At 45.0% G+C, this 15,167-nt stretch overlaps 1 protein-coding gene across 2 annotated transcripts; it reads left to right on the top strand.

Moving 5' to 3' along the window:
• Window positions 1-2,026: 2,026 nt before the first annotated feature.
• Window positions 2,027-13,439, top strand: LOC310831023 (lipopolysaccharide-induced tumor necrosis factor-alpha factor homolog). Of its 2 annotated transcripts, none has more exons than XM_083711039.1 (5): window positions 2,027-2,213; window positions 9,526-9,717; window positions 10,145-10,240; window positions 11,166-11,325; window positions 12,252-13,439. In XM_083711039.1, exons 2-5 carry the CDS (start codon window positions 9,540-9,542, stop codon window positions 12,358-12,360), a joined length of 543 nt encoding a protein of 180 aa, XP_083567165.1. In that variant the 5' UTR covers window positions 2,027-2,213; window positions 9,526-9,539; the 3' UTR covers window positions 12,361-13,439. The 2 variants fall into 2 exon arrangements, with proteins under 2 accessions (XP_083567165.1, XP_083567166.1); XM_083711040.1 differs by lacking the exon at window positions 2,027-2,213 and adding an exon at window positions 2,387-2,521.
• Window positions 13,440-15,167: the final 1,728 nt, after the last annotated feature.

Below are 15,167 nucleotides of genomic sequence, written 5' to 3'. Positions count from 1 at the left end.
GTCCTCTGTAAAGGACAGCAAGGCAACCCTGCATACAAAACATGATTTTCCATAACCTCCAACATTTCTCCAATGAAAATAGGGACATCCTAAGGAAAAGCGGGACATTCCAGGATCAAATCAGAAACTCGGATAGCTTCTGTAAATCCAGAACTGTCCCTGAAAAATAGGGACACTTGGTGGGTCTGGATTTTCTTGCAGTGAAAAGAGTTGCAAATAGAGATCTTCATAGCCCATTGAGTCCCTTCCAGATCTACAGTTCTATGTTTTTCATAGAATCATAGAATCATAGAGTTGGAAGAGACCACAAGGGCCATCGAGTCTAACCCCCTGCCAAGCAGGAAACACCATCAGAGCACTCCTGACATATGGTTGTCAAGCCTCTGCTTAAAGACCTCCAAAGAAGGAGACTCCACCACACTCCTTGGCAGCAAATTCCACTGTCAAACAGCTCTTACTGTCAGGAAGTTCTTCCTAATGTTTAGGTGGAATCTTCTTTCTTGTAGTTTGGATCCATTGCTCCGTGTCCGCTTCTCTGGAGCAGCAGAAAACAACCTTTCTCCCTCCTCTATGTGACATCCTTTTATATATTTGAACATGGCTATCATATCACCCCTTAACCTCCTCTTCTCCAGGCTAAACATGCCCAGCTCCCTTAGCCGTTCCTCATAAGGCATCGTTTCCAGACCTTTGACCATTTTGGTTGCCCTCCTCTGGACACGTTCCAGTTTGTCAATGTCCTTCTTGAACTGTGGTGCCCAGAACTGGACACAGTACTCCAGGTGAGGTCTGACCAATGCAGAATACAGTGGCACTATTACTTCCCTTGATCTAGGTGCTATACTCCTATTGATGCAGCCCAGAATTGCATTGGCTTTTTTAGCTGCCGCGTCACACTGTTGGCTCATGTCAAGTTTGTGGTCAACCAAGACTCCTAGATCCTTTTCACATGTACTGCTCTCAAGCCAGGTGTCACCAATCTTGTATTTGTGCCTCTCTTTTTATATAACTGAGCACTGAGCTGACTGTGGTCCTGGCAGATTTCAGCAGCTTCCATTGCACAGAATCTGAATTGGTTGACAGCTTTTCCACGGGGGGGGGGGGGAATATCCCTTGGGGGGAGGGGGACTTTGAAAGTAAGCCATTTGTGTGTCAGGGCCATAAAAAGTTAACTTCAAAACTGTAAAACCAATCAAGTGACACATTTACACCTCTGTAGGGTGGCGCTGTGGGTTAAACCGCAGAGCCTAGGACTTGCCGATCGGAAGGTCAGTGGTTCAAATCCCCGTGATGGGGGGAGCTCCCGTTGCTCGGTCCCTGCTCCTGCCAACCTAGCAGTTCGACAGCACGTCAAAGTGCAAGTAGATACCTTCCTCTGGGGGGAAGGTAAACGGCGTTTCCGTGCACTGCTCTGGTTTGCCAGAAGCGGCTTAGTTATGCTGGCCACTTGACCCGGAAGCTGTACACTGGCTCTCTCAGCCAGTAAAGCAAGATGAGCGCCGCAACCCCAGAGTCGGCCACGACTGGATCTAATGGTCAGGGGTCCCTTTACCTTTACCTAGGTTGTATCACGAGATGTCATTAAAAAAGAAAACCCGTTCTCCACTGGGTGTTCTGTTTCTAAGTTTTGAGGAGCCCTGGCCACTCTTTAAGCTAAAGAAGATGCTTTCTGCGTGAGTGCACTTTGAAATGGAATTTGCCCAGGAGGGTGGAAGGGCAAGCGGGTCAGGCCTTGGACTTGTGCCTGTGTTGATCTAATAATAGTGAACACCTTTCCGTGTTGTGGTTCTTCTGTTTAAAGAAAGCCTTGAGCAAATGCTCCGGGGATTATCTTCAATTACCTTCCATGTCAAGCATGAACCCAAATATCTGGCATGGGATGAATGAGCCACATCCTAGCCCTCCCAGCAAACTCGTTCCCCGACATTCCTTAATTGGATGTTTGCAACAAGCCAAGTGTATGGAGGAGGAGGCTGGAGCACTTGGCTAACCTGGGGGGGTAATTAAATGCTACCTGCCTACCTACCTGCCAACAGTCCCTTCCTGTCATTTTAAACTGGGATAAGCCATCTGTCAGCATCCTCATCTCTACAAGGGCAACACCATGCTCTTCCCCTTCCCTGGGACAACGACAGCATCCAACCTGAGGATAAAGTGATTGGAAATTTTGGGAGGGGAAACTGGTCGTCTCATCTTGTTCACAGTCTACTGAGGTATGGAATTTCCTTGGTAGTTAAGTTTGGTGTTCCATTGAGTTGGTGGGGAAATGAAACAGAAGGTGCAGCAATGAAAGCAATAGTTAACTATGTTTTACTCTGAGTAGACCCACTGAAAGGAATGGAGCAAAGCTAACCTTGTCCATTCATTTCAGTGGGTCTACTCTGAATAGGACTAGCATTGGATACAATCCTCCCAAGGTGTGAGGTTTGTCAAAATTGATACAACACCATCAACAGATCGGCCACTTGGCAGAGATTCCTAAGCAAATCATAGATGAGTCTCTTCTAAATACTGGATGAGGGTAAATGTTAGTTCTTTATATCTGTATATATTAGGGCTGTGTTTTGTTTATTTTAATATATTTAATCAGAAAAGCTTCTAATAAGCCATAGTTTGCAGTTTCATCCAAACTGGGAAACTATGGTCAACAGATCTAGAACAAGTCAGGATATTAAACCAACTTCAGCTTATGGCTTTACATCCTGGCTTGCTCCGAAACTGGCAATCATAGTTTCCCAGTTTGGGTGAAATGGGAAAAACTGTTTAACTGGCAGCTTCCTGGCTTCTTTGCTCCTGCCACATAGGGGTGTATGCGTGAGAAAATTTCTCATTCAGATCTTGGCTGAATAATGTTCTGTGATGAAACTCCAGGTGGTTCACACTGGAATTCCCAAGAGAAGGTCTTGGGCTGCAGCTCCTATGAGCACTGGCCATACTGGGAGAAGAGGGACACAGGGTTCCCCATCCTTGGTTTATGACGTGTGGGCTAACAGCAGCAGTGCAAGACTTTGCTAGGATGGGATTTTATTCCCAAGCTATGTTTGGATGACCATATCTCAGTTTATTCAGCCAAGGTATGTACAAGACTTTTCTATGCCTGCCTGCAGTTCCTGTGCACCCACCTTTCGGAGAACCAAGAAAGTTGTCAATTAAACAAAGTTTTCCCCATTTTGCCCAAATGGGGAAACTTTGGTTACCAGCTTCAAAACAAGTCAGGATGTTAAAGCCAAAAGTTGAAGTTGGTTTAATAGCCTGACTTGTTCCAAAGCTGGTAACCAGAACTTCCCGGTTTGGATGAAACTGAAAACTACGATTTATTAAAGGCTTTCCTGATTAAATTGTGCCTCACACAAAGAGAGAAGAGTCTGCCTGTGCAGGGAAAAGGTTCATTCATATCTTACAAAGCTGAGACATGGTGATTCAACCAGCTCCATAATGGCTTAATTTAGGGTTGCGATACGTCTGTAATTTTCTGGACATAGCCAGCCATTGTCCATCTGAAACAGTGTCCGGGTGGAAATATGGGGGGATTTCACTTTTTGAAGTATGGCAACCCTAGCTTAAATTGTCATGAAGACTTAAGCTTAAGTCTTTCTTAAGAAAAGAAAAAGTTGCCAGCTTTACCAGCTTGTAAAGTCAAATTTGAAAAGACTTAAAACTGGAACAGATGGTGGAGGATTAATGGGAATTCTTAAACTTGGCTTTTAACTTCTGATATGAATCTATGGTGCAGCCACACTTGGAATAACAAGGGACAGTTGTGGATGCCTCTCCTCAAAAGTGGTGTTGTAGTGTTTAGAGCTACAAACTTTTCATGCTGGTGACACCTTTTAGACATGCATCATTTTGTGACACAGTAATTCAATTTACTAGGGTGGCGCTGTGGGTAAAACCACAGTGCCTAGGACTTGCCAATCGTAAGGTCGGTGGTTCGAATCCCCGCTGCGGGTTGAGCTCCTGTCTTTCGGTCCCAGCTCCTGCCCACCTAGCAGTTCGAAATCACCCCAAATTGCAAGTAGATAAATAGGTACCGCTTTATAGGGGAAGTTAACGGCGTTTCCGTGTGCTGCGCTGGTGCTGGCTCGCCAGAGCAGCTTTGTCACGCTGGCCACATGACCCGGAAGTGTCTCCGGACAGCGCTGGCCCCCAGCCTCTTAAGTGAGATGAGCGCACAACCCCAGAGTTGGGCACGACTGGCCCGTACGGGCAGGGGTACCTTTACCTTTTTAATTCAATTTTACTAGCAAACCAGAGGTTAATTAATCCCTTTCCAGCCCTGGGAGGAGCACACGGAGAATTTGCGCAACACACCTACATACGGCAGCCGGCACACTAATGTGTCAAGACAGTTTGGAAAGGTCTGAGTTGGGGTATGGACTAGGCCTGGGAGACCAGGATTCAAATCATCACTTGGCCATGAAGCTCAATGGGTGACCTAGGACTAGTCAATGCCTCTCAGCCTAATTTACCTCACAGGACTGTGGGGATTAAATGAGGAGAGGGAGAACCATGTAGCGCTTTGAGCTCCTTGGAAAAAAATAGATGGAAAAGTTTCCAAAAAAGCAACCAAATTTACCAGGGGGTTGGCGCATCTTTCGTATGAAGAAAGTTGGACAGCGTTTGGGGCTTTTCAGTTTGGAAAAAAGACAGGAAAGAAGGACATGACAAAAGGTGTATCAAATCTGAGAAATTTGACAAAGAAATATTTTTCTCCATCTGGAAACACTAGAAACTGGTAGTCATCCAATAGAGAGAGAGGAGAAGTGAAAGGGCACCCTGATTGGTGGGTTGGAGGTAAGACTATTGGAGAACTCCATTAGAGGCGGAAAGAGGAGTAGAAATTGCTACAGGTTCCATGTTTGGAGGTCAGGAATGGAAATCATGCAAGCAAATACAAATGGTATTTGCTGCTACTGCTTTTTTAAGTCCACAAATGTTATGTAAATAATTGTGTGTCGTTGTCTGCATTGACAATACATTCCACTGAATTGCACTGAAATTGATTACACAAATTATTAATTATGCCAGCTTTGGCCATAGCCAATTGTGAGGCTAGCAGACTACTTTTAGCAGAAACAAACTGCAGTGAAACGGAAGCAGTGCTAATAGCGGTGAACACTTGATGGGATGAGAATAGCTGCTACTCCTCACATCCCTAGTTGCAGGAATGATTTGACACAAGCTGCCATCTGCAGAGTCATGCCTTAGTCCATCCAGCTCAGAATTGTCCACCCTAACTGAAAATGACTCTCCAAGACCTCCCACAGAGGTTTCACCCCATCTCTTTGCTGCTACGGGTTCCTTAACTGGAGAAGACAGGACAGAACAAGGTTCATGCCTGTGCAAAGCACATACCCCTTCCACTAAGGCCCCATCTGAGCTTTACATTTAAAGCATCATTGTACCACTTTAAACTATCATGGCTTCCTCAAAGAATCTTCAGAACTGTAGTTTGCTTAGGATGCTGAAAGTTGCTAGAGGATTCCTGTTCCCTTCAGGCAGCTAGCTCCATTTCCCAGAGTTTCCTGGGAAGATGGATTGATTGCTAAACCATTCCGGAAACTGAAGCTCTGGGAGAATGGGCATCAACACTTTTCAGCACCTACAGTGGTATAATTGGTATAATTGGGCAGAAGCCGTGACGGTTCAAAGTGGTATGATATTGCTTTTAATGCATAGTGCATATGGGGCCTGAGTGATGTTCTCCTCCCACTGGAGGAGGAGAGGTATCTGTAATGACAGGCAAGTCTATTTCTGGCTTCATTGCACATAGTGATCTCATGGGGCAATATAATATTAAATAATAAAATTTTATTTATATCCCGCTCTCCCCAGCCGAAGCTGGGCTCAGAGCCTCTTGCCTCTCTGTCCTGCCCCTCCCCTTTCATCTAGGTAGGTAGCCCTAGGCCAGGCTTCCTCAACCTCAGCCCTCCAGATGTTTTGAGACTACAGTTCCCATCATCCCTGACCACTAGTCCTGCTAGCTAGGGATCATGGGAGTTGTAGGCCAAAAACATCTGGAGGGGCAAGGTTGAGGAAGCCTGCCCTAGGCCATTGGGGACCTTAGCTTGTTTCCTCACAGGGGCAGGGGGAAAGGAATGTGAACCAGTGCAGCATGCATTTGCTCTGCGTTGAGGTTATGTAGAATTATTTCCCCCTGTATTAATGATTATGATGGTGCCTTTGAAGACCACTTCCTGGGAATCCCAAGTGGGAGAGCTACTGTTTCACGCATGTCCTGCCTGTTGGCTTTGCTTTAGGATCATCTGGTTGGCCATTGGGGGGGGGGCAGGATTCCAGACCGGATAGGCTTGCTCCAACAAGGCTCTTCTTATGTCCATAGTGGCTGTATAGAACCTTCAGGATCAGAGGTGGTATACTTCTAAATACTGCTTGCTGTGAACCATAAGTGATGGAAAAGCTCCTTCAGTCTTGTTTTTGTACTTCCCAGTGCGATCCAGTTGGTCATTTTGGAAAGAGCACGCTGGGTTAGATAAGCCTCTAGCTAGCCTGATCTAGAGGGACGTGGGTGGTGCTGTGGGTTAAACCACAGAGCCTAGGACTTGCCGATTAGAAGGTCGGCGGTTCAAATCCCCGCAACGGGGTGAGCTCCCATTGCTCTGTCCCTGCTCCTGCCAACCTAGCAGTTCGAAAGCACATCAAAGTGCAAGTAGATAAATGGGTACCGCTCCGGCGGGAAGGTAAATGGCATTTCTGTGCGCTGCTCTGGTTTGCCAGAAGCAGCTTAGTCATGCTGGCCACATGACCCGGAAGCTGTACGCTGGCTCCCTTGGCCAATAAAGCAAGATGAGTGCCGCAACCCCAGTCGGCCACGACTGGACCTAATGGTCACGGGTCCCTTTCCCATTACCTTTAGCCTGATCTAGCTGGAGGTATTTCTCTTAAATGAATAATTACTCACTAAGTTCTCTTTAAGTGGGCTGTCTCCAGACTGTCAGCATTTCTCTGAGTGGAATTCAAGCATATCAGGGAAAATTTAGGTTTTGCTAAATTTTGTTGCGTATTTAGCAGATTACTTGCACTGCGGAAAGCGTGCTGGGGAGACCACACATTCAGGAAACAACAAAGAAACACAAATATAACTTTTGCTTGGCTTTAATTACAAAAACAAAAACTCCTCTTACATTAAATTACATGACATCTATACATATGACCCATCCATCAATCCATTCACCAGGGTACTGAGAGAGGCACATGCTGCTTTTTACATACTGTACCCAATTGCTGACACAGCTTAATTAACACAACTTAACAGCACCTGCTATACTGCTTTACAGCTGTAAAACTAGGTCATAATATTTGCTCTGGCCTTTAAAGAGATACACATCTTGTGAAACAATAATGAACCTTAGTATTTAAAGAAAACATTCAACAAATTTATGCATCCTGCCATATCCTAGCACAACAAATCTGCACTTAGAAGTGGTTAAGAAAGTGACAGGGAAATGTATTGAAAAAATGAATAAGATGAAGACTTGCATAAACAGCCTGTGAGGAACTTGGGGCAATCGCCTACTGTTTTATAACCATCCCACAAAGAAATCAGAATGAATGTTCAATAATGCCTTGCCTTCTGCAACATATGATTGCCTTAATCACAGCACATTAGTGGTTCTGTGATTCTTCCTCACTGTTCCTGCATTATTGCCATCTAAAAGGCCCTTGCCCACCCCACAAATATTTGTGGTTTGAAAAGCTACAGGAATTTAGCAGGACACGCATCTTTTGCAAACGAAGTAGTGTGGGAGCCCCAAAACTTTTGTAGGTACAAATGGTATTGAATGCATGATCTTGTGCAACCACCGCGATAACATCATGAGCATAAACCTTGCCGAATGTGCAATAAAAAGGATGTTGGGAGAGGCTCATAATCTCAACTGTATTTTAATTCTTTGTTAGAAGCCGCCCAGAGCGGCTGGGGAAAACCAGCCAGATGGGCGGGGTATAAATAATATATTATTATTATTATTATTATTATTATTATTATTATTAAACTCCATGTAAGCCTTGGGCAAGCCAATATTGGCAAGCGATCAATATATAAGTCCTATAGAGAAGCCCCAGTTACGTAAAAGCAAGCTACAGTCATACCTTGGAAGTCAAACAGAATCCGTTCCGGACATCTGTTCGACTTCCAAAGCTTTCATAAACCAAAGCACAGCTTCTGATTGGCTGCAGGAAGTTCTTGCAGCCAATTGGAAGCTGTGGAAGCCCCATCGGATGTTTGGCTTCCAAAAGAACATTCAAAAACCGGAAGTCACTCCTGGGTTTCGATTGTTCAGGAGCCAAAATGTTCAAGAACTAGGCTGTCTCTATATGTGGAGCACTCAGGTCCTGCCTGTGGGGTTCCTGCTGGGACGTTGTTTGACCACTGTGAGAACAGGGCATACTGGACTAGATGGGCCACTGACCTGATCCAGCAGAGATCTTTGTAATGTTCTTACATTCAGCTTTAGATTCATCGACCTACATACTGAGGAAGGGCTGCAGCTCCCAGGCTTAACCTTTCACTGCATATTTCTTAAACCTTTACCATATATTTGCACTGTGGTAGTACTCCTGTTGTGACCCACCTTGTATCATGCCATAGCCAGTGATGCTGAAGACCAGTGATGTTGACAATACTGAGCTAGATGGAGCACTGGATGTAGCTGCGGCAGAGCATCTGCTCTGCATATAGAAGGTCCCTTCTTCCATCCTAGGACCTTCCCTGGTATTGACAATCTCCATCGTCAAGTTGCTACATAAGCATGCATAGATTAACTTAGAGATTGCTGGCATGAAGAAACAATTGCATCACACATAGGTGATTTAGCTCAGGTGCAAGGCTACATAGTGCATTCAGGACAGATGCAAGGTCCAAACCACAGGCTTCTTGAGCTGCAGCTTGTTCTCAGTTGCATCAGCACTGCAAATGAGTTGCATTGTCCAACAACCATGTCATTAGGATGCCACAAGAGTCTTTGATTTTTTGCTACATTGTATGTTGGTGTAGAGGGTGGGAGGATTATCTGCTCTGGAACAGATAATGATGGGGTACCCAGACATCGTGGAAGTCAGATGCCTGAGGCTGCACACCCTAGACCAGCCACTGGTCCTGCTTGCTATGAATGATGGGAGTTGTAGTCCAAAAACGTCCGGGGACCCAAGCATTGGCTGCTCTAGGGGAGGGATAGAAAACCTGCAACTCTCCAGATGTTGGACTTCAACTCCCATCAGACTCCAGATGGAAATCTTGGAGAGAGCCACTGCCAGTCACTGTAGCTAGATGAACCAATGGTCACATTTGGCACAAAGCAACTTCCTATGTGTCATTTCAGAAGTACTTTGTGGAACCACCACAATAGTTTCAAAGATGTTCACACTGGGTAATCTGACATTGGTGATGTCCTGATTTTGCACCTGATCTCCTTGGTAGAAACCAATGTGTATGTTGCCTCTCTCCCTAATTCAGTGAAATATTAGCCTCCACCCCTTACCTTGCCTTTGCTGTATCACTTGCAGACAAACCACCAGAAATGGAGCAACAAAAAAAGACCGTCTCGATCCCCATGATTCCCCTGGCACAGCAGCCGGAACCATTTGCACCAGGATATTCATCACCATACCCACAACAGTCATCATATAATCCGGAACCTTACGCCCAGGAACCCTATGCACCAGATCCATTCTGGCCAGAACCTTCTACTTCATCAGGTAGGCAGCCATAAATGCACAAGTGGCAAATGTTATAGGATGCACAGAAACACACTCACAAGTGGGCAGCTTTAGTCCAAACTAAATTAGGAAGGTTGGTCACTTGCCAGCCCCACGTTCAATACTACTAACAGAAGCTATGACCCACACTCTATCCCAGGCACTAGATGGGTTATTCCCTTGTATGCCTCCTTCTGGCAACTCCAGCAGCCAAGCTGGCGCCAAACATATTGCTCTGCTTTCCTATGGACCACATCAGCGAGGCTGAGCAGGGGAGGTGACTTCACTGAAGATGCATTCCATTGTCTCTTGAAACAGATGCCAACAACAACAGATGGGTTATATTGCAATTATTTAGCAAGGCTCTTCATATGTTCTCAGCTGAAGCAACTAAAGGTTCTTCTGCTTGTTTTTTCTTTTGGTGCAGGTGACTATGGCTATGGGAAAAGCGGCGATGGCTACGATTGTCCATCTCCACCACCATATTCATGTCAAGATGTCCCTTGTGATCAAGTAGGACCAAGTATGTGTTAGAAACCTATAGAGATTGGATTACTGCGATGTGCTGTGTGTGGGAATTTCCATGTGCATGATCCGGAAACTGCAGTTAGTGCAAAATGCTGCAGCACAGTTGCTGGCCAGATCAAGACCCCATTAGAATATAACACTCCTGGCTCAGTCATCTGCACTGGCTGTCAATTTTTTACTGAGCAAGATTCAAGGTGTTAGTATATATTTTTAAAAAACACACCTGTAACTGCTTGAGATCAGTTAACTTGAAGGCTCACCTTGTACCATAGATGCCCACTCAACCATTATAACCTGTGGAGCTGGGATTTCCTTTTAAAGCATCACTTGTAGGAAATTGATCTTTGGCAGCTGGAACTCTCTGCCCATTGGCATTAGGCAGGTACCATCACTGTCCTCTTTTCAGTAACAGATTAAAACCTGGGTAGGCAAACCTACCCAGACCGGTGTGTTGACATTTATATTCCAGTTGTTTTAATGACCTTCTGCCCAGAGGTGAGTAACTGCTGGTCTGTGGGCAGTATAGGGATCCACACCTACCCCACAGCTTCTTTCCCTTGCCAAAGCCTCTACCCAGCACCATGTTTAGACTTGAAAACATCCACATCATATGGGTGCCAATAGGAGGGTTTTTTGAAGTTATTATTTTTCTCCAAGCAAATCAAGGTAGCATAAACTGTCCCCCAACTGTCCTCGTTATATCCTCACACCCACCCAGTGAAGTAGGTTTGGCTGAGAGACAGTAACTGGCCCAGTGAGCTTGATGTGAAGGAAAGAATTAAACCCTTCTAGCCCAACAACTCCGAGTGGCTGCTATATCACAAACGCCGTGGGGAGGTATTCTCAATGGATGGGCTGCAGCTGGGAAGTGAACAAAGGTAAATGCTCAGACAGAACAATTTCGTTTTTGCAACTCCTAGTTGAAATGGACTCTGGTCCTCCGGTGGTGGTTGCGGGAATCTTCTCGAGCAAGCCAGCGTCCACCATCTGCCCTTGCTGCCGCCAGATCATTACGACGGAGGTCGTCTATCGTGTGGGAACTCTGACATACATAGCTTGCAGTGCTGTGTGTGTGATGGGGTGAGTGCTTTTTCTATACAAAGAGATGTACGTAGACAGAATGTAATTCCACAATTAAAGCCAGTGCTAGATGAAACGTGAATGTCCTCTTGCCCTGCAGAGAAGCTTGCCTGGTGCCAGCAAATAGGGGTGGGCATGGGCAAACAACTGCAACACACTGGGAGTCCTTGGTTGTCCTCCTGGAAAGACAATGCCCTTTTGACACTAGGCACAGTCTGTCTGGGAATGCAGATACATATTTCTCTCATTGAAAGCAGGGAAGAGCTCGTCCCTCATGGTCCAAATGGATGGATGCTCTTGAATGCTAAAGAATACACTCCACATTTGACATTTGGCAGTATTTGGGAAAACATAAGTAATCTTGCTTGAATTTGAAGCTTTGTGAGATTTCGTTCCTTGGAAAATGCATGCACATGCAACACACACAGAAGAGTGCCTCCTCCTTCAGAGGCAAGGCAGATATCAAAAAGGGGAGATGAAAGTTTCTGTCTCTGTATAAGACAGCATCCTAACTTCCTAAAGGGAAGGACTACAGGTAAAGCACCTACTTTGCATGCAGAAGGTCTTAGGTTCAATCCCAAGCATCTCCCAAGTAGCACCACCTGAAATTCTGGAAAGCCACTGCCAGTTAGTGTAGACAATATTAACATAGATTGACCAATGGTTTGACTCAAAAGGCTGCTTCCTCTGTTCTTAAGAGGGCCTTTTCAGATCCTAGTGAGTCTTGCCTGGTATCCACCTAGTTATCTTGTAGGCACCAAGTCTTTTAAAGAGCATTCTATCGCTGAGATTTTCTCTTGTGTTTTATTAGTGTTATTGGGGTTATATTTTTAAAATGGTCAAACTATTGCAAACTGTCCTGAAATCAAATTTTTGATGAAGGGATAAAAACAAACCTATTTAAAACTTTCTGCCCTCTCTCCCAGAGGCTGCATGGGCTGCTGCCTCATACCTTTCATGACGAATTGTTGCAAGGACGTAGACCATTACTGCCCTAAATGCAGGTACCACATCTACCGATACAAGAGACTATAGACGCCTGGAAGAAAAGCCATTTGAGGCCAACACGCAGGAAATCAAGCTGGAAGAGAATCTCCTTTCCTTCGGTGAATTCATGCATTGACTCTTGGGACTGTTGAGGGTGCAGAATTGCTCAGCAATTTCCCACTCCTGCCAACTTTTCAGTTAAGCTTGCCTGGAATGTGGTTGCTGCAGTCTCTTTGCCCCTGCTGACCCCAGAAGGATGAAGCAGGAAGAGGCTGTTGGTAGGTTGATCAACAGCTTGTGTGCAGAACCTCTTTGCTTTTTGCCTGGGCTTTGGAATCGGGCACCCCTTGAATTCATACTTGCCTCGCATCCTTGTTAGCCTTATTCCCTGAACCAAGCACAGCCATTCTCAGCCTGTGGCCTGGTTGATCATGCACAAACTCCCAATTCAGAAATTGCACAAGAACCTTTTGCACCCGTTTTTCCAAGGTTCCTTTTAGAACACACCTATTTCTGTGACTATAAGTTGTTTTGCAGCCCTCCAGGTCTTTTCATCTGCCCTCCGAGACTCTCCCCAGACCACACCTTTCACCAGCATTGCTTCATTCCCGTTTTGTTTTGGGTTTTTTGCCTGGCTGGAATATGTCCTTGAAATCCTATATTTATTTGCCTGAATGGATCAGAGAGGGGTGTGGGTTTATAAAAATTAGGTTACACTTGTTGATCTGCCAGTTTTGCCTCTGGTCCTAGCCACTGCTGCCATGTGGCCCTTTCGAGGTTGTCTCAGAAGGAATGTGGGCCTTCGGCTGAAAAGGGTCTGAGCATAGCGAATCACTTTTCTTTCCTTCTCTCCCAGACTGTTTGCATATTGGAAATGGATGGTGAAAGGTTTTAGGAAGTTTACAAGAAGTTGTGACTATTTATAGAGCTCCTTACTTTGAGGCACACCAAAGCTTTAGACCTTTGTGTAATTTATACAGGAGAAATATTACATTGTTTAGAAAAAAAAAGAAATGTTTCTGGATCATCTTTTGTACCTCCGTGGCATTTTATTTTCCTGTGTGCAGCCTTCGCATTATTCAGAAATTCTAAGAAACCATTAAAAAAAAATTGGTATGTTGTTAAAATCAGTGGTGGTAATGGAGCTTTCCTCTGTAGCTCAAACTTGACAAAGCAGCTTTGTCTTAATGCCTCACCCTTCCTGAAATATAGGGATTGTTATGCAGGACCTGCTCTGCTGGTCTGTGGTGCAGATTACTGATACCATTCATGACATGCCTTGAAAAAGCCTAAAACAATGTACAACTGCAAAGTTAGAAGCAGCAGAAATTAACTTTGCATAAATCTGAACTTGCCGACATTTTTAACTATACAACACTTCCCAACAAAACTGTGCGAAGACTTTATAGCAACAGGACTTGTTTTGACATGCAAAGTAAAGTATGTTGTTGTTGTTGTTGTTAGTCTGGCAGGAGCCAAAACTGGAAACATTATAAAAAAAAGAAAAAGCAGAGCAACCAGCTAACCAGACTTTCCATGCCAAATCTCTTTTGAATATGACACAAGCTCTCCACTGCAAAGCACGGTCTACTACAGAACAACTTGCCCCTACCTGTTCATCTCATATGATAAAAAACAGGAAAATAGTTCAGAGATCTGATTAACAGGCTGTGGGTCTACAGTACTTACCTTATTCGCAGGGGTACAAACTAGGGCAAGATTCTTGGTCCAAGTGATTGAGTTGGCTACTTTTTAGCATCAGCTAGCTAATAAATTAGCACACCCAAACCATCAACTCCTGTACCTTTGTGAGAGACATCAAATCCCACCAATTTCCTGCTGAACGTCATTGAACAAGAGAGTGTGCGCCATCTAGTGGCAATGCCACAGGCTTCAGTTTTCAATACACCTCATTATTTTTAGTACAGTGCGTACTGGATTTTTGCAGCACAATTGACAATATTGCAAGCTTAATTTGGGGGCGAAAGCATCACTGAACAGTCAGCTAAAGCCGGTATTTCAGGAATTCTAATAGAGGTAGCCCATCTTGACTGGGATAAATTATTCATGAAATTTCCTAAATTCTAATCGGATGTTTTAAAAATCATTCAGTTTCAGCTGAGATGGCTCAGCCGGTAGAGCATGGGACTCTTAACCTCAGGGTCATGGGTTAGAGCCCCACACTGAGCAAGATATTCCTGTATTGCAGGAGGGTTGGACAAGATTGCCTTCTTGGTCCCTTCCAATTCCGATTCTGTGGTTAACTCAATTATTTTTCTAGTTCATTTGTGTGTGCGTGTGTAACTCTTGAGTACGATTCCGAAGATGCCCACTTTTTCTTTTCGTTTTGCTACATTTATATTTTTGCAGCCAGTCTGTTACCAGCAGATAAATTTTAGGTGCTCAAGAGGTGGAACCCTGCAGTTCAGGGTGGGTTAGGGAGGGAGAGATGATGTCACAGGCATAGGCAAACTCGGCCCTCCAGATGTTTTGGGACTACAACTCCTATCATCCCTAGCTAACAGGACCTCTGGAGGGCTGAGTTTGCCTATGCCTGGATTATGAGTTGCTCAAAATGGCACCCGACCACGTGTGGTTCTTCAGGACAGATAAAAGGAAGCCCTTCCTCATGCAGTGCAGTTAAAATATCGAACTCTCTCCCCAAAAAGGCAGTGATGGCCACCAAGCTTGATGACTTTAAAGCCGGCTTCCTCAACCTCAGCCTTCCAGGTGTTTTGAGACTATAATTCCCATCATCCCCGATCACTGGTCCTGCTAGCTAGGGATCATGGGAGTTGTAGGCCAAAAACATCTGGAGGGCTGAGGCTGAGGAAGCCTGCTTTAAAGGAAGATTG

This window comes from Podarcis gaigeae (genome assembly GCF_964106915.1).
Source record: "Podarcis gaigeae genome assembly, chromosome: 14".
NCBI classification, from domain to species: domain Eukaryota; kingdom Metazoa; phylum Chordata; class Lepidosauria; order Squamata; family Lacertidae; genus Podarcis; species Podarcis gaigeae.
Note: the sequence above shows the minus strand (reverse complement) of the source record. Positions and strands in the feature narration are given on the sequence as shown.

What these genes read in the sequence shown, in the direction of transcription:
- LOC310831023 (XM_083711039.1), top strand. Translation starts at nt 9,540, where the DNA reads ATGGAGCAACAAAAAAAGACCGTCTCGATCCCCATGATTCCCCTGGCA. An exon ending in AGAACCTTCTACTTCATCAG is followed by an intron (nt 9,718 to 10,144) that starts GTAGGCAGCCAT and finishes CTTTTGGTGCAG; the next exon opens with GTGACTATGGCTATGGGAAA. An exon ending in AGTGCTGTGTGTGTGATGGG is followed by an intron (nt 11,326 to 12,251) that starts GTGAGTGCTTTT and finishes CCTCTCTCCCAG; the next exon opens with AGGCTGCATGGGCTGCTGCC.